We start from the raw sequence: 19007 nt of genomic DNA, 5'->3' as shown, positions 1-19007 counted from the left end.
TCTGTTCCTCTGCGAGGTTTCATAAAGCAGTAAAGAACAGTTTTTAAGGAATTTTATTTTTCATTTCGCAAAACATATTTGGGCCTTTGCGCTTTAAATTAACTGTCATTGTTGGCCTCATACAGATATATCTGTATCATCATATATGTTGTCCCATATACACCACAAAAAAATATAATTTTGGCTACAATGCTGTCAGGTTATTTCAATAGATGTGTTGGCCCCAGCCTTGAAGGATCCAGTGTAATTTGGTTCTAGTTTGGGAGCTCGTATTACTTATTAAAAAGCTCATGCATGAACTACATTTCTTTATTTACATCCTGTTTTTTAAACAATCACATGCACAAAAGATGAGCAACTTCACCGAGGACAGGGCAAACATTTCTGCCGTGAGAGCAGCCCTTTCTAATCTGTTTAGTGGTGTTGGTGTCAGCAGCAGTGGTTAGTGTTGGTGGTATCTCTCTATAGTGTTCAGCACTGCTGTGTTAATATACGTTTTAAATGCTACGAGATATAATCAACACTAACATTCACAAATCAACACTAACATTCACAAAATAAATTTCTGCTGATTACGTCGTCAGTTTTAAAGACTCATAGAAAAGGTGGTTGTCTCAGTGCTCAAGCAACACTTTGTTGCCTATATGCAGTTAAAGGGCAAACTAACAATTTTAACACATGGTGTCCTTTTTACTTTTCTGGTATCAGGGTTATCTCGGCTTTCTATTGCATATCACAGGTTTATCTAACTCATCGGATGAAATTGTGCAGTGTCAGCCCTTTGGCTTTCAGTTAAGTGTGCAGGCATTTAGTTGAAGGCTCAAACAGCTGTTCAATAACTAGGTGACTAGAATATGAATGAGTATGAATCTCTTTTTGTCAGGTGCCAACTCACTACAGGTTTTTCTTATAGGATTTTGAAAGGCTTTAGGACAGGGGTGAGCAACTCCAGGCCTCAAGGATCCTGCAGGTTTTAGATGTCACCCTGGGTCAAAACACCTGAATCAAATGATTAGTTCCTTACCAGGCCTCTGGAGAAGTTCAGGACATGTTGAGGAGGTCATTTAGCCATTTAAATCAGCTGTGTTGGCTCAAGGACACATCTTAAACCTGCAGGACACTGGCCCTCGAGGCCTGGAATTGCCCACCCCTGATTCAGGATAATACAGTTAGCCTGGAGGTGACTGGGAAGTGACACAATTTTCACAATTTAAGCTCTCTGATGCCACAGAAGATGTAGTAGATGAAGAAAGTTGTCTGTTAAACTTCAATGCTTGGCTGAATCTGAGTGAGCCCAGCAATGTGAGACTGTGTTTACGTCACAGCCTGTCGGCAGAAAATATAACTGCATATTATCCACAGAAGATTGGAAATTAACACTAACATTTCCAGAGTAATCTGACCCAACAGAAGCATGTAGATGGAGAATAACATGCGATTCTGCCAGTGCAACAAAAACGTGAGACATTTCAAGGACAATGATTCAATTCAATTCAATCCAATTCAATTTTATTCATACAGAAATTGCAGCAACAGTCGTGTCAAGGCGCTTTATAGTGTACGGTTAGATCCTACAATAATACATTCAGAGAAAAACCCAACAATCATATGACCCCCTATGAGCAAGCACTTTGGCGACAGTGGGAAGGAAAAACTCCCTTTTAACCTCCAGAAACCTCCAGAAACCTCAGGGAGGGGCGGGGCCATCTGCCGCGACCGGTTGGGGAGAGATTCACCTGGCTCCAACTCAACCTGTGATTTAAACCAGTGCCCAATTCTTTTTAATGTTGAGACTGATCGCTGGTTTGCACCTTGTGGTGAACCCTCTATATTTACTCTTGTGGCATCTCGATTTACCATAGGTGTGGATAATGATTTACGGACATCCTAAAGAGTGTTATCTACGTTTTTTTTTTTTTTTAAACCATGGAAGGAATCCTGTGATCATTCATCCATTATCTTTGTTTTCCGCAGATGTTTGCAGATGTCTTTTTTTTTTATCTTATTAAGTACACATTAACTCTTTTAAAATGATCTAAAATGTTTATTAAGCCATTAATCTTCCTACAGTCCATTGTAGTCAAAGGGAAGCCTGATTAAAGTGGGCTCATTTAGCCACATGTTGTGCCATGACCACATGAGGTATATACGTCTCATATTCTAACCTTTTCCTGTGTAACTAATAAAAATATCTATAACGTAGGTTAATTATCTAGTCATATTTCACATCATGAACATATAAAACTGTCTATACGATTTATTTCTTTTTTAATAAATAAAATTGCATCTTTCATTTCAAATGTGGCATAAAGGGAAAAAATGATAAAAGTTGCGTCACTGCCCAAAGATTTGCTTACCCAACTCTCAGTTTGTCTTTAAGGGAATATTCTGTGTCCTCACTACGTGATACTAACTGCACACTCACACAACTAATATCAGCTTAACAGTAACACTAAATGTTGTTCCTGCAGCTTTGTCATGGCATCCACTTTGCATCGCTTGTCTCTCTGCCATATTCGTCTTTAATCTCACTGTGCTCAGAAACTACCAAATACTCAGAAAAGCAGAACTATCGCTTCAAGCTTCTAACACTTTCAGAAATATTACGGCTGTTTGTGTATAAATTTGATTTGGATGCAGATATATGTGTAATGAAAAACAAAACACCTGCAGATAAAAATCACCTGTTCTGTCAGCTTTGCGGATTTTATCAGTGAATCTTGTTATTTGTATTAGTTTAATATGCTTAAATGCTTAAAAGCTCAGGGTCAAATATCTGCAGTTGTTTTGTTAACATAGGCTTTCTTCATTACTCTGTGTGGGTGTGCGTGTGTATGCGTGTGAGCCTGTATTTGCATCATATTTAAACATATCTGAGCACGTGGAAAGCCTTGTTGTGTTTTAACATTGTCTGTTTTTCTCCCCCTCAATGCTTGTAGAGATTTTACGTTGCCACGTCTCGGCAGCTAAAGCGTCTGGAGTCGGTCAGCCGCTCTCCCATATACTCCCATTTCTCTGAGACCATCACTGGCTGTAGTGTAATCCGAGCATATGGCAGGCACTCTGCCTTTGTTCTGATGAGCGATATCAAAGTGGATGAGAACCAAAAGAGTTACTACCCTGGTATAGTGTCAAACAGGCAAGTATCCTGCTCCAGCAGAGAAGCAGCTGTGTTCCAGTCTTGAGTTCTTGTGTCGCTCTGTGCACAGCCACTGCATGTAAAAATTCTGCGTCTCTGTTTGGCTGATTCTTTCTGCTTTGAATTTTGTTTCAAATTGTGGCTGCACATAATCTGTTACTTATGGAGCCCCTAAAGTTCTATAAGGTGGGTTTTTTAAAAATCTCATTGTCTCGTGTGCACAAATGGCGAATATCTAGTGTTTATAACTATAGAAAGGTAAGGAGTACTCATGCTCAAAGACTTCTTCTCTTCTATTCAGCCTTAAGTTTGAGTGACAAGATGAGAAAATCAATCCTGCTCGTGTCTGTAGGTTTATTATGGTTAACTACAATGACTGTTTAAACTCAAATTGCACAGTGAAATTTTGGTGGCTTCTAACAAAGCTTAGCAAATCGTTTGCACCTGTGTGCAGCTTTTATGATAAGCTAAGCTAACTGGGTGTAGCATAGGTAATATTCAACTCAATTCAATTTTATTTATATAGCGCCAAATCAACAACAATCGCCTCAAGGTGCTTTATATCGTAAGGTAGACCCTACAATAATAGATACAGAGAAAAACCCAACTATCATTTGACCCCCTATGAGCAAGCACTTGAGCAAGCACTTGAGCAAGCACTTGAGCAAGGCGACAGTGGGAAGGAAAAACTCCCTTTTAACAGGAGGAAACCTCCGGCAGAACCAGGCTCAGGGAGGGGCGGGGCCATCTGTTGGGGTGAGAGAAGGAAGACGGGATAAAATACGTGCTGTGGAAGAGAACCAGAGATTAATAACAAGTATTGTTCAATGCAGAGAGGTCTATTAACACATAGTGAGAAAGGTCAATATCAAAATTCTCACCTGATCCTTTTTTAAGAAAAAAGCAGATTTTCTAACATCTGTCCATCTTATTGGAAAGATGGCGTTAATGTGAAACACTGTCTGAGTGCAAAGAGTGAAAAGCACAAAAGGAATTCGCACACTGTCTATACACACATAAGAAAATATACTGTACTTACTATAGTGTTGCTCCACAATAAATAATATTTCTAAAACTTGTGGCTCTATCAATGGCACTGCCCCTTGTATCCCAGTAATGAGTATAAGTCATTATTGTCGTAACACGAGGTGCTGAATTATCCCGTGTTTTAGTTTCTCAGGTGTTCTTAAGGTCAACTGCATCTGCTGTTTTACAGGTGGCTCGGAGTGCGAATTGAGTTCATTGGAAACTGCATTGTGTTGTTTGCTGGCCTGTTTGCGGTGACAGGAAAGGACAGTCTTAGTCCCGGCCTCGTGGGTCTGTCGGTGTCCTATGCTCTACAGGTACTACTACAGCTATTGCAAGAATATGACCTAGATATCTCATTTAACCAGTAATAATGTCACTTTATAGCATTTTTTATATTTATAATGCTTTCTCAGTAAAGCTGCAGTCACTGGTATTTTTACCATGGATCAAATCAGTGTTTTATCCTCTTAGCCTATTGTTTGCTTGAAATACAGAGCGCTATAAGTGTTCTCAGTATTGCCTCTTATCACTTTATCAGTTACTTTTAACTTTATGAAAACTCATGTTTGTTGTTTAGCAAAGCATCTTAATTTATTTCAAATTTTAGTTTCTAGCATTTATCCTTTTAAATATTTTATCATCTGTGCCTCACAGTTACTACTCTTCTGATCTATAATGTGCTTGAGAAATTTCAGTGTTTACAGACTGTTGCTTAAAGAAGAGGGGGGTGTTGCACTTTGGTAAACATGGATCTGTCTCTGTATTTTTGAGATATGTTGCTGTCATCAAATTAAGAATGAGCTTCATTTTCTCACTTAAAGCAGATCATTGCTTTCTGAATGTATCTGCATTTTACTCTGTATCACAATTTTATTGGATGGGGTTGTTTAGTAACATCATTTATCCTTTTGCTCAGTTTTAGCTAATAAACCTTACTTTACTTGCATGCTAACGCTTCCCTTGAACTTCACCAAATATTATACAGCTTTAATTGAATGAAGTTATATGTGAATAAGTCTTCATATTGTAAGTTCAGCTCGTTAGTATCTAGTTGAGCTGCTTCACGTTCATGTGAAGGGCCTACTTGTTTTCTGCTCAATTTAAAACTTTTTCCTTTTCATTTTGTCTTAATGTCTTTTATGTAAGTCATTTTTTATTTACAAGGCTCTGGAAGTTGTTTTGCTTTGCCTTACTTTGCTGTAGTGGACACACAGCATCCCTTATTGTAAATTTCTGGAGTGTTTCATAAGGCATTGTTTCAATAGGTGACCATGTCTTTGAACTGGATGGTGCGGATGACTTCAGAACTGGAGAACAACATAGTAGCAGTGGAGAGAGTGAAGGAGTACTCTGAGACCAAGACAGAGGTATGTCATGAATCCCTTTAAGCACCTTTCTAATACTCTGTGAAGATGGGACTGTTCATGTGTTTGCTTTTAAAGTGGTGTTGGCTTTGTGCTACGGTTAAAATGTAGGAATTTAGCCACGTTAAAAAAAAAAAACCTGCCTTGTTGCTCAACTCTGCAACACAAGACCTATAAACTGTAACTAGTTCCAGAAATGTTAGCTTACCTGCTGCCAACAAGGGCCCCTCTGTTGCAGAGAAACAGGGCACTTATACTGTACAGAGTGTACTTTTTCAGTAGCCATCACAGAAAGTGCCCCTTCTGTGCATTAGTTGGTGTAGCTGTTATTGAAAGCCTCTGTTTGAAGCATCCGGTGCATCCCAGAGGTGAAATAAATATTTGGCAGCTCCGAGTGGCTGTGCAAAGAAGTACAGCTCTCTGACTTCTTAGCCTGATAAACAAATCGGTTCTGGTCCAAGCCAAATAGGCTAATGAGTTGCTCAGAAAGTTTTCCTACCATGAAGAGCTGTGTTTGTGTTTACAGGCCCCCTGGGAGGTGGAGGACAAGAAGCCCCCACCTGAATGGCCCATGCAGGGGAATGTGGAGTTCAACGACTACAGCGTTCGGTACCGAGAGGGACTGGACCTCGTTCTGAAGGACATCACGCTAAGAGTCAAGGGAGGAGAGAAGGTGTGGGGAGGATATGCCGAGATGATTTATTTATCAGTGCAGAATAATGGCTCAGTGGGGTGTTCAACACAACTCCGTGTGTTTCTGCGCAGATCGGTATCGTAGGTCGTACGGGGGCCGGCAAGTCTTCGATGACGCTCTGCCTCTTCAGATTGCTGGAAGCTGCGGGAGGCGAGATCACCATCGACAACGTGAAGATATCAGAGATAGGCCTGCACGACCTGCGGTCTAAACTCACCATCATTCCACAGGTACGACTGTCAAATTCTGCCTGAATGAAGCACCTGTATGTTTGAAAAGGATTATATGTCAGTATTTGTGCGAATAATCTTAATTTTCCAATGAAATATGTACAGTTTAGATCTCATACATCAACAGGAAAAAAACTAAACTAAATGATTCAGAGTAGTAATTACAGTATAAAAAGCATCTATTTACTTCTAACACTTATTAGGGTCTGGTATAACTCAAGGACCAAAACTTTTAAGCCAATGCGGACATAGCGCAGTTAATATTATTAACTGTGATATCTGCTACTGCTGTCTCAAGCTCTATATTCCACTATCTCTAGTCGGGAAACATCTGAAATCACCAGTCAAACAGCCCCCTGTGAGCAGCCACTTGGCGACAGTGGGAAGGAAAAGCTCCCTTTTAACAGGAAGAACCAGGCCATCTGCCCCTCCCTGAGCCTGTTATTGTAAAAATGTTATTGTAAAAATTGTTCAAAGATTATGTGAAAACAGCTTGAGTCACATAAACGGGGTTATTTAGATTGTTGTTATGTTGACTGAGGCTCTGGAGACTGCTAATTCTTAATTTAGTTGCTGATCTGTCTGTGTGCTGTAAACTAAAGCTAGTGCTTTGCACCTTACCAGTGATACCCACCACCACCCTGCACCCACCCAAGTTCACCCTGCCACTCTGTAGCATCGAATAATATCAGAGTGAGAGCCCAGCTGAATGTCCATCTGTCGGTTTTCCTTTCCAGCCAGGGTTGTGGTAGCTTATTCCTGCTCACCTGTGTTTCTGTGTTTGCCTCAGGAGCCTGTGCTGTTCTCTGGGACACTGAGGATGAACCTGGACCCTTTTGAGAAGTACAGCGATGAAGAGGTGTGGAAAGCCCTGGAACATTCTCACCTCCACAAGTTTGTCAGTAACCAGGCAGCAAAACTGGACCTCGAATGTTCAGAGGGAGGAGAGAACCTCAGGTACGTTCAGAGACAAAGAAGCACGGTGAGCAAGGCTTGTCTGTAAATGCTGTTTCACTTACTGGATTTTGGTGTCTCCAGTGTGGGCCAGAGGCAGCTAGTGTGTTTAGCTCGAGCCCTCTTGAGGAAGACCAGGATCCTCATCCTGGATGAAGCTACTGCTGCTATCGACCTGGAGACAGATGACCTCATCCAATCCACCATCAGGACTCAGTTTGAAGACTGCACCGTCTTCACCATTGCACACAGACTCAACACAATAATGGATTACACAAGGTTAGTACCTTACCGATTACTTTGAAGGGAAAATGCACCACCTGCTTTTCCTTTTTTCTGTCATATATTTATATGTACTGTTACAATGGTGAACGCTCATAGACGATGGATATCCTTAGTATGGTCATCTCAGGAACAAAACTGTGGTTGTAGCCGACCTGCTGTTCAACTCTTCTTTTTTGCAAGGGAGAGCCATTCTTATCATCCTTGGCTTAAAGGGAGGATGCCCTCAAAGAGAATGTGGCTAAAACATCTATTATTCATTATTTTGAATCATGCAAAGCTACTCTAGTCAGGTCCCAGGGGCAGAAATGGGCCACTTTAAAACTATTTTAGAAATAGCTGCTCATTATTTTGAAGTAAGTGAGATTTTTAGAACTGTAACACACAATACTGATGCTTTTCTACCAAAAGCAAAGTAGGAGTAAATTTGATAATGTGATGTGTGTGTAAAAGAAAATAAGAATGTACTGATTTAAAACCTGTATAGGTCTTGTGAATGAATCACACTCTCTTCCTCTCTTCTTACAGAGTGCTGGTGTTGGACAAGGGACGGATAGCTGAGTTTGATACTCCTACAAACCTTATATCTAAGAGAGGAATCTTCTACGGCATGGCTAAAGATGCAGGACTGGCACAGTAGAACTGCCTTTTTGTCCCGATGTTGTAAACCAGAGTCTGGAATTCAGCTCAGTTCACTTCAGTCTGAGTCTGTTTGAAACCTGGCAGTGGAACTGAAGAATACTTTCTGTGTGCACTTGTTATCATTTTCAGGAACCTTATTGCTCTCTTTGAATGAATCCTGAGCTCCTCTACAGACTTGGGTCATTTAGCACTTGCAAGTAGTTGCAGCGTCTGTCAAAAACACATCAGGACATAAACAAATGTTTCAGTAGGAAGTTTCTGGCTCTGATTGTCCTGCAAGTAAAAAAAGCCATAAGTGCAAATGTCATTTGAGCCAAGTCTGCTCTCTAGTGCCTTCTGCCAGTGGGATAAAGAAAGCCAGTGAATGTATCGTTTTCTAATCGGCTCTCTGCTGCAAAACAAACAACACGACAACAAAAAAAGGAGGACCTTTTTAATGTCATATTTTCTACAAAGAAGAATAATGTGCCACTGTACCTTTCACATGAGAAAAACCCTACATTTTTGTGATGAACCCACTTATTTTTGTACTGCACTATTATTTAAGCTACTTTTAAAGAATTGTCTTATCTAGGGAAGTGTGCTCAGTTACTTATGTGATTCTTCTGTGAACCAAATCTATAAAAACTTGAATTATGTACCACCAAAATATGTAATATGAAAATGCCTTTATATATAAAAAAGGAAGAACGAAATTGTTGTGCTGTCTCTAAATGGTGCTGGGGTATAAAAACTTCAGATTTTTGTTTCTGCTTATTGAAGTCATGGTTCCAGATGGGATTGTCATTTGCATGCCAAAGGGTCAAATATGATATGACTTTAACATTTTACAATCAAGATATTTGCTTTTTATGTTAAAGAGGCTGCTTGGGGTTTATTTTGTTTTAGCCATATGTCTGATTTTTTTTTTTTTTTAAATGCTGCCTTTCAAATGAAAACCTTTACGTTTTTCCACTTGGGTGTGGAACCTTTATCCTAGATGGGTTGCTGTGACCTCGTGGATGCTAAGAGATTAATGTGCTCTGTTGTTAGTTTGGGCACATAACAGGTTTGTTGTAAACTGGTTATTCTAGCCCAGGTGTGTCAAACATAAAACCCAGAGGACTATATTAACTATATTTTCTTAATAGCCGCCACAACCCTATCTGCAGTTTTACCCATATATTTCTTACAAGTCCAAAGAGCCTTTCTGAACTTCTTTCATTTTCTACAGCAACTTCTCTGTGATGCAGAAAAACCTGAATTATAGAGGCCCTTAATTTGTGCAGCTAAAGTTCTGGGAAGGGAAGCTTCACTGGTTGCGGCGGCAGTTGTCGTCTGGCGCTATGGAAATGAATGAATTGGTCCAACCCACTTAAGGTCAAAGTGGGCTGCATGTGGCTGAGATGAGTTTGACGTCCCTCCACTAACCCAATAGTGAAACTGAACAGCTTGTTGGAAGATTGACTTGTTTTTTGTTTATCTGAAAAATATATTTAGAATTACTCATATTTTAAGCCCAGCCAATCCTGCTTACCAAGTCTAAAATGTTACACATTCATATCAAGTGTTCTTGTTGTTGGTTGCAACTCGTCACATACTCACAACACTGAAGAACATTTCATGACAGAAACACCACAACAACAGAAAAACCTGAAGAAAATAAAACATAATGCGTATCTGAAAGGTTACCATCATCTTTTGGGACATTTGTAATAAAGATTTAATAAATCATCAGTAATGATAACGCCATTGCAAGAAAATGTATCATATAAGCTTCTGCAGGAGTCTTTGTTTAGTGTCTGATTCTAGTTAATCTCAAAGCATCCACCAGATTCAGGGTGACCGTCGAGGGCCGGTGTCCACCTGAATCAAATGATTAGTTCATTACCAGGCCTCTGGAGAACTTCAAGACATGTTGAGGGGGTAATTTAGCCGTTTAAATGAGCTGTGTTGGATCAAGGACACATTTAAAACCTTGAGGCCTAGAATTGCCCACCCCTGGTCTAGGGTTAGGGGTTGGGTTAAAGCCCACCCCTTTAAACAACCAAACAGAAAAGCCTTAAAAAAAAAACAAAATATTAATAGGTTTAAAAAAAAGGATGGTTTAATTCTTGGATTTTTCTACCAGATGAGAGTTCTTCGAAGACCTTATTTGTAGAATTTAGGAGTAGTATGTAAGTGGGAACTTTTTGTGTGCACATACATGCAAATGTACCAATTATATACTACTCACATGGGTTGAAGTGTGCAACTAATTTTTCTTCCACATTTTTGTGGGGATATTTATTGGCAAAGATAATAAAAGAAACCCAGAAAGTTCTTTTAAAGTTACCAGCACCAGGGTCAATCCGTTTGGAACTCGGGAATACAGGTGTGGATGAATTATATGAAGTGAAACTTGTTAGAGTTAACCTTTAAGCAAAGGTTGCATTGACCTGATAAAAAGGGATGCAGACGGGACTTTCAGAATATCTTACACAGCGGCCTAAAAATCCAAATGGGGTCTCAGTGGTCACAGGGATTACTGCTTTGGAAGGCAAATCAGTTCTATAATTGGTTATGTGACTCTGGAGAAGCCTTAGTTTAAAAAATGTATGCTGATGATGTCCAGAGGGTTGTTCCATTCAAGTTGTGGCTAATGAATCATTCCCATGTAGCCTTGTAGTCAGTACAGATTTCTTAAATTAGATCTTTTACATATTTGGAATTTTTTTTCCAGGTAAAACAAAACAAGACTGTTTCAGTTGTGCTTTGTGTGAATGTCATTTATACAGTGATGCAGCAAAGATTTATTTATTTTTTTACAATTAAGAAGAGACAGTGTTGCAAATCACCAGTTTTTGGGGGGTAATCTAACGTCAGTGCCAGTCATTATGTAATTATTCCAACCATCCACTAGAGTGTGCTCACACTCAGTCAGCAAGCCAGGAAAGTGACTGTTGCCCCAACTTCTTCACTTACAACTGAAGGAACTTGTGTTTTTTCCTTAATGTATCCTAACAGGCAAAAATATGGTAATTTTACTACAGTGCTGGTAGAAACTAATACAAAAATACAATAAATTAAAATCTAATAAGACAAGAGAGTTAATGTAAGAGCTTTCCTAACTGTGGATCAAGAGGGATTTGTTGCTTTTTCTATTGTTTTATACATTGATTCTGTGGATATGTTATTGGAAATTGGGTTGTCTGTTCTCAGAACTGATTGGGGATTAAGAGAAAGTAGGAAGAGAGACCATGACGGGGCAAAGAAGAGAAGTTCACCTTAGATTCCTTACAGCAAGATGTCTCTTGCCCCACACACAGAAACACTGCAGTTAACATTTCTCAGTATTTTTCCCTGGCACACACCTTTCTTTGTCTCCAACATGCTAAAACTGATAAATGTTGATAGGGCGGCATGAATGAAAGCTGTGCTGCCAGCTTCCTTGATAAGGTCCCTGCCTATTGGCACAGATGTACAGAATCAGACCCAGAGGTGAGAGGAAGATTAAAAACAACTTTAGCACAACAGTGATACAGCAAGAAGGTTTGAGTGTTATTTTTTGATGCCTTGTCAGAATGTTGCTCAGTATTGCTCAATATCGGAGTACCAGACAGAGCAAGATGTTCTTTTGATATGTCTAAGCCACCCACAGATGTCAGGAAATTCATAGAAGAGGCCTAGATTTTTGAGAAATGCATAACTGGTTTTAATTTGAAAAATGAATAGGCTGACATTAGTCAGATTTTACGGTAATATAAAGCTAGAGTCAGTTTCCTGGTAGCTTCTTTTGGCATATACACTGTAGATGTGTAGGTGGGGGTGGCTGCATATATAAGAATCAGTCCATTTACCATTTGTAAATGAGGGGCCACAACATTAAAGGTCGCCACAGCAGATGGATGATGATATGAGATAATGTGTAGTGTTTGATTTGGCACAGATTTCTTAAAAAAAAACGAAGTATATATATATATACTTTTTTTTAATGCCAGATGCCCTACTTCTGCTGATATCGCTTTAACCAAACATGCAGATGTTTGCTAAAGATGCTGAAGTCAAAGTTGTTTCTTTGGATTTTGTTTTACTTCACCAACCTGTTGCTAAATTCTTCAAAATACTTTTTAAAATTTTTGTACAACCCAAAGGTCTAATGTCAGCCAGCTGAGCTTCATTACTGGGGTAATCTCAAAAACTATGATGATGTTTTGTCTCTTCTACTTTGACAGGTGTTGACTTTAATAGTCTAAATAAAAAAAACTGATATCAAAGCTTGTAATCCTCACATAACCTCTCACCCGAGGGCGTGCCATTTCATGATTTTGTAATTTTCCTGACACCTGGAGAATTTTTGTGATTCTACAAAATAAGCTTATTATTTGTAGCCCCAAGATGTGTCTGGCCTTACTGAGTTTGACAACAGTTAACAGCTTACAATCCTCCCTCATTATGAAACCTCTCATTTGTAACTCTTTCTGTCCTGGGGAGAGCGACAGGTATTTTCACCTGTGTACACGCACACATTTTGCCCCTAGTGAATATCCTATAACAATAAGTACAGTAAGCTGCCCCAACCACAAACACATATCCAGTAAACACTAATATAAGGTGACATAGTGAATCATGGAGAATATGGGAATATGTTTTTTATGATTAGCACTGAAATGGACCTAAAATAATCCTTCTACAGGATCCGGAGCATGGCAAGATCCAGATAAACAAGGCTTTATTTATTAGCTTGTCATACACACACGCACACAGGTTTACACAAAAATCACCACGTCTGCATGAAGAACAAACAATCTCCTGCACACACATACTTAAACTCAGCATGAGTCCACCGTTATTGCACTGGAAGGCAGTCTAATAGCTACCCTGTCCTCAGCTGAACTGTGGAGGAAACGGTTTACACAGGAAAGGACTGAAGAAATGATAATAACAACTTCATTCATTAAACATGGTGCCAACTCTCACGCCCACTGCAGAGCACACCTTCAAAGTATTTTTTTTCCCCGTTTTTGAGTTGCACTGTCCTCATCTCACCTCTGCTGGTTTGCCAGTCGGACTTGTTAAGGAACGAAAAGCTGGACTCATGTTTTCTATTTTAAGTCTTGGATATGAACCCAAACCCAAATGAGTACTTACGTTTTGGGTGATAACCTGTTTCAGTGCTCCAATTAAGCTTTGTTCTTGTCAAATAATGTCCTCAAGCCAAGATTCAGAGACCGTTTTTTTTTCTTTTCTGGAATTTAAGAACAAGTCTGTACATTTGCATAAATTCAAAGTAATCCTGTGTACAAAGACATGCTTTGTAGGATGTATGCAGACGGCTGAAGAATGTGGACTGTATAAATGGAAAACTGTGCTACGTGGAAAATAGAGATTGTTGTGCAACACCAGTCACGTATCACAGATTGCATGCATTTACAGAGACAAGAAAAAGTCCACAGAGTGTGCAATGTATCAAGCAGGTAGAAGCATGAACTTGTACATGGCTAAAATGGCTTTATTGAGCTCAGGCTGCAAGTTATCATGTTTTACACAGTGCAGAAAGTCTATTAAAGTGAGGAACAGTATATAATCAGCTACGTCAGTGTGTTTCATGGAATCCCAATGAATGCAATCACATTGAAATGGATTCTGTTTATAATTGTTGTTATCGACATCATCATTATGTCTAACCTGAAGGAAATGTACTGCATTTATTAGTGCTGATCACAAAGTACTGCAGGTCACAATTTCCCTTTATTTGGCCCATTATAGATTTTTACAAACAGTTGTCTTTAATATTAAGTAATGAAAAAATTAAGCATATTAGAATAAAATTATAACTATGACATGGTTTTGTTTTCTTTAAAAATGCAGTCTTTTCCAAGAGCATATTGTGTTTGTTAAAATATGAGTTTCAACATCTGTAAAAAAAAAGAAAAGAAAAATCCTCTAAATGATTTCACCCAGATAAATTTAGCTGTTGCAAATATGCTTAAATGATGAACAGTTAAAATATGAATCGTTTAAATTTTCATTATTTCAGCTGTTGTCTTTTTATTTTGTGTAAAAGTGACTCATTTTTCTTATATATATATGTGTGTGTGTGTGTGTGTGTGTGTGTGTGTGTGTGTGTGTGTGTGTGTGATATAAGTAATATTCTATATTCATAGTATGTAAAGGCAAAGTACATCACTTCTTGTTACCTGTAAAAACCGCAGCTTTAATTCAAACAGTCTGAATGTGTGTTAACATGTGTTTTTTGCTGTTTTGCAGTCGTTAAATAATAAGAACTACATTTTTTGTAAGCTGAAAAATGCCTTTGAGACTTTTTTATTCCGTGCGTCATAGCGCACGGTGCGCCCTGGCGCCGGCGGGGACCGCAAAGGGTTAAACGGGGTTACCAGCAATCCTTTTCACAGGCAGGTGCCCCGCCAGCTTTTCGCTTTTTTTTAAGCTTCTTTCAACATCTAAGGAGAAACTCATAACTGTCATTTTGCGAGTTACTTGGCGCGTCTTGTTAGCAGCGATGGCGGAGGGTTGGTGGTATAAATAGAGAAGTGAATTTATCAACTGACACACATCGCACGGACTCTGGAGACTGATGCGCTTTGACTCGTTTGCACACCTGCCTTTATTTCGAGAACAACTGATTTACAGCCGGATCACAGAAACACACATTACTTTGTTCGTTTGGTTGTTTTAACTTTCAGCACTTGTTGAATTGCGCGCCGCTCTGAAGATGTGGTGGATGCTGTTTCCGCGCTGGATCTGGTTCCTGACGTGTGTGTCAGTGTGGATGGAGCTCCAGGTCGGAGTTTTGACCCACATTGACTATACGCACGGGGGGATCTGCCCCAATGATATGAACCCCAACCTGTGGGTAGACGCCATGAGCACCTGCACACGAGAGTGTGAATCTGACCAGGTAATGTCATGGCAGTAACTTGGAATGAAAGCTTATCGTGGTTTGTTTTATTTTTTGTTAATAGTGCATGTGGGATTTTCAAATAGAGTGAACAAAAAAGAAAGAAAGAAAAGTCAGGATAGCTATATTATTGTGATGGTAGTGTGCCACATTGTTTGATGTCCTTGGTTTTGTTTTTTATCAAATTGACTAAACTCAAAATACAAGTGCACAAAAATGATGACAGACTCTGTAATTATGACTGTAGAAAAAGAACAATTACACATTTATTTACTTTATTAGAATATGTGCCTTACTGGTGCAATATTTCTGTTTTATTTCTATTTAATTTGTAAATATCATATCATGCATGACTCTTTCTAGTTGTAGTTATTTTTCAGCTGCTTCTGTTTTAGGTATGTAAGTTGCTTTTGACTTTTTTAACTGTTTATATCTCACATGGAAAGTTTAGTTTTGTTCCATCTTGGATTCAAAGCACTTTTTCCCCCCCTTCTCCTCTTGCAGGAGTGCGAGTCCTATGAGAAGTGTTGTCAAAATGTGTGTGGGAATCGAAGCTGTGTGGCAGCCCGTTATGTGGATGGAAAGAAGGGCCCCGTGGGAATGCCAAAGGAAGCAACCTGCGCTGGTTTCATGTGCACTCAGCAGGGCTCTGAGTGCGACATCTGGGACGGTCAGCCGGTGTGCAAATGCCGGGACCGCTGTGAGAAGGAGCCACATTTTACCTGCGCCTCTGACAGCATGACCTACTACAACAAGTGCTACATGGATGCAGAGGCGTGCTCCAAGGGCATCACCCTGACTGTTGTCACGTGCCGCTTCCATCTGATGTGGCCCAACACAAGCCCTTCTCTCCCCCAGGTGACCACTCTCCGGCCAACCACTGCGACCCTTCAGGCGACTATCCCACCCACCACCGAGCCTCAGCCACCTGTACTGATCAGCAGCCCCACTCCACAGACTGTGAATGTCGGGGAAACGGCAAGCTTCCTGTGTGACATCATCGGTCGCCCCCGGCCTGAGATCACATGGGAGAAGCAGATGCCTGATGGGGTAGAGAGGGTTCTCATGAGGCCCAATCATGTTAGGGGTAACATGGTGGTCACAAACATCGGTCAGCTTGTCATCTATAACGCCCAGCTGCGCGATTCAGGGGTCTACACCTGCACGGCTCAGAACCCATCCGGTTTAGTGCAAGCCAAACACCCATTCACTGTGCTGCCCACAGAGTTACACAGAACTCCTGAACCCAAGAACCAGACCCGCTGCCTGCCTGACGAATGTCTGAAACCCCTTGACAGCGCAGATGATTGTGGGAGTGAGCTGCAGAAAGTCAGCTGGTACTACGAGTCCAAATCCAACAACTGCTTCTCCTTTACGCACTGCCACAACAGCAGCCAGCAGCCCAGGAAGGTGTTCCAGACATACGAGGAGTGCATGCAGTGCTGTGGTCCAGAACTGTCGGGCCCCTGTGGGCTCCCCACCCTGCAAGGCCCCTGCAAGGCATACGAGCCGCGGTGGGCGTACAGCACCACCCTACAGCAGTGTCAGTCCTTCATTTACGGCGGTTGTGAAGGAAATGACAACAACTTTGAATCTAAAGAAGGCTGCGAGGAGATGTGCCCCTTCCCCAAAAACCAAAACTGCAAGGCCTGCAAGCCGAGAGGCAAGATGGTGACGAGCTTCTGCCGCAGCGACTTCGTCATCCTGGGTCGCATGTCTGAGCTGACAGAGGAGAAAGACTCAGGCCACGCCCTCGTGACTGTGGAGGAGATCTTCAAAGATGAGAAGATGGGTCTCCGCTTCTTTGGCAAGGAGCCCCTTGAGGTCACTTTTATCAACATGGACTGGAACTGCCCATGCCCCAACATCACAGCTGCTGCTGCAGAGGGCCAGGTCATCATCATGGGCAATGTCAGCGATGGCATGGCCATCCTTCAGCCTGAGAGTTACGTGGGAGCATCTAGCCCTCGTCGGGTACGGAAACTGAAAGAAGTCATCTCTAAGAACACATGTGACATTCTCAAAGCGATCACCAACAGCCCTCAGTAGGGCTAATATCTGTACATAATGTTAAGCTGTTATATTCTGAACATTGCCCACAGTACTGTCGAGATCTTTTGAGCATTCTAGCTACATTTGGAGTTCTTAATGTTTCACTATGATGTTGTTTATGTTTTGTGTTGTCAGTTTGCAGGGAAGCATTTCTTTGTCCAGCCATTGGAGTTATTAACCCAAATGCCATGTAAGTGAACACAGGAGAGTTACCTTACTCTGCCCTCCCTCATATCCTCTCTGACCTATGCAGAAATATAGCTTGTAGACGTTTGGCATCAAAGCATGAAACAATTTGAACTCTCCATTTTAAATACTTGTTATGTGACCAGGAACTTTTAACATCCTAACATTTACTCGGTGTGGCACACCAGGACATGTGCCATACTGCATATGCAGTATGACTGCATAGATTTCATCCAAAAGAATGAGTTGTAGAATATTCTATTTACCACATTTTCTCCAAAGCAGCTGCTCATTTTATATCGTCCTTCTCTTATTTCTTGGGTATTTATTACCATGGAAGCTTGTCTTTGATTTTGTACCTCACATCCTCTCTGAAATCAAGTGGACTTTTGTATTTTGTGTAATGTATAAAGAAAATAAACATTTGGGATCTTCTCTTTCCTCCTCATTTCTTGTCTTGTAACACCATATTATGAGGGATTATAGGGCACAGTCATAGCGATCTTACTTTTTAAGGCTAACAGGAGTGCGGAACCAGATTTGGTGCCTTTGTACCTGTTGTGATGACAGACAGCAGCTTCTCTGTGTACTGTACCTGTGTAGCTCCGCTGACAGGTTGTGATAAAAGAGACTTGGGAATAGCATATCCACAGTCCACCCTGCCCCCCTCCTCATCCCTGCAAACCTCCAAACAGAACCCATCCATTCCAAACACCCATGTGGCATTGTAAAAACTTCACCCTATTTTGTTTTGCCTCCATGGTCCAGCCTAATTGGGTAAGGATCCCAGGCCGTAAACCTCAGATCCACTCCCATACAAGAGTTATGTGTTTCATGCCGTGCCAGCCGGCATCTCTGGGTTACTAGGAAAAGGCCTTGGTGGGCTTCGACGAGGGTGTTCTACTTCCCAGATGAGATTCTGTTTCTCCCATCCAGAGCGGTGATGGAGGCAGAGATCAGCCCATGTATGGTGTTCCTTTACTGGCAAAACCCCCCGGGAGGTCAGACCTGCACTTCAGCAGCTGTTGAGTCTCTAGACACTGAAAAATATTAGATCTGCAGCACCTTGGATCACATCAGAAAGTGATATAAACAACACAAACACAAAGTTTGCCAACCTTTTATTGCTCTCTGATACGCTGTTAATTCATTTTAGAATCTCTCAATCCCTCATCCCATCCACTATGGACGGGATGACATTACAGACAACTCCTCAGGACACTGAGGTCTGTGGGTTTGACTGCTTCATTCACATAGCTGATCTAAAGATAGTTTAATCTTTGGTATGTTTTTGCAGATTTTCCAGATTTTGACAACTAAAAGCAAACTAACTGTATGGATCAAAATGCTATTTTGGAAAGATGGCCGTTTAGAAATACAAGTTAATTAGATATACCTGATAACTGATTAAAGGACTTAATTACGGAGATTGGGGCCTCTATATGCAAGTATAGCTGTACAAAAAGGGTGTAACAGGGGAGTGCAGGGTGGCACCTCCACATCTTGTGCAAATTATCAATTCAAAACAAGATACTTTTAAGTTTTGAAACATAGA

The 19007-nt window shown here is 40.7% G+C and overlaps 2 protein-coding genes and 1 long non-coding RNA gene across 4 annotated transcripts in view; 2 read left to right on the top strand and 1 right to left on the bottom strand.

Annotated features, from left to right (window-relative positions):
* The window catches only part of abcc3 (ATP-binding cassette, sub-family C (CFTR/MRP), member 3), a 57989-nt gene extending 48960 nt beyond the window's left edge, over positions 1-9029 (top strand). For both annotated transcript variants that reach the window (XM_026177372.2, XM_026177373.2), the window contains exons 24-31: positions 2940-3139; positions 4356-4482; positions 5434-5535; positions 6059-6205; positions 6298-6456; positions 7247-7413; positions 7495-7689; positions 8221-9029. In XM_026177372.2, the coding sequence (XP_026033157.1) occupies positions 2940-3139; positions 4356-4482; positions 5434-5535; positions 6059-6205; positions 6298-6456; positions 7247-7413; positions 7495-7689; positions 8221-8332 (1209 nt within the window). In that variant the 3' untranslated portion in view covers positions 8333-9029. The remainder of the gene's footprint in view (positions 1-2939; positions 3140-4355; positions 4483-5433; positions 5536-6058; positions 6206-6297; positions 6457-7246; positions 7414-7494; positions 7690-8220) is intronic.
* On the bottom strand, positions 6209-7355 carry LOC145430471 (uncharacterized). Its single transcript, XR_013911048.1, has 2 exons — positions 7224-7355; positions 6209-6489 (listed from the first exon to the last, which is right to left on the bottom strand). It is a non-coding gene; the product is annotated as an uncharacterized LOC145430471 (long non-coding RNA).
* Positions 9030-14699: 5670 nt separating the features above from the next.
* wfikkn2b (WAP, follistatin/kazal, immunoglobulin, kunitz and netrin domain containing 2b) lies at positions 14700-17887 on the top strand. Its single transcript, XM_026177653.2, has 2 exons — positions 14700-15214; positions 15719-17887. Exons 1-2 carry the CDS (start codon positions 15029-15031, stop codon positions 17261-17263), a joined length of 1731 nt encoding a protein of 576 aa, XP_026033438.1. The 5' UTR covers positions 14700-15028; the 3' UTR covers positions 17264-17887.
* Positions 17888-19007: the final 1120 nt, after the last annotated feature.

Source organism: Astatotilapia calliptera, chromosome 8 (assembly GCF_964374335.1).
Source record: "Astatotilapia calliptera chromosome 8, fAstCal68.1, whole genome shotgun sequence".
In the NCBI taxonomy this organism is placed as follows: Eukaryota; Metazoa; Chordata; class Actinopteri; order Cichliformes; family Cichlidae; genus Astatotilapia; species Astatotilapia calliptera.
This window is presented reverse-complemented; position numbering and strand designations above follow the sequence as displayed.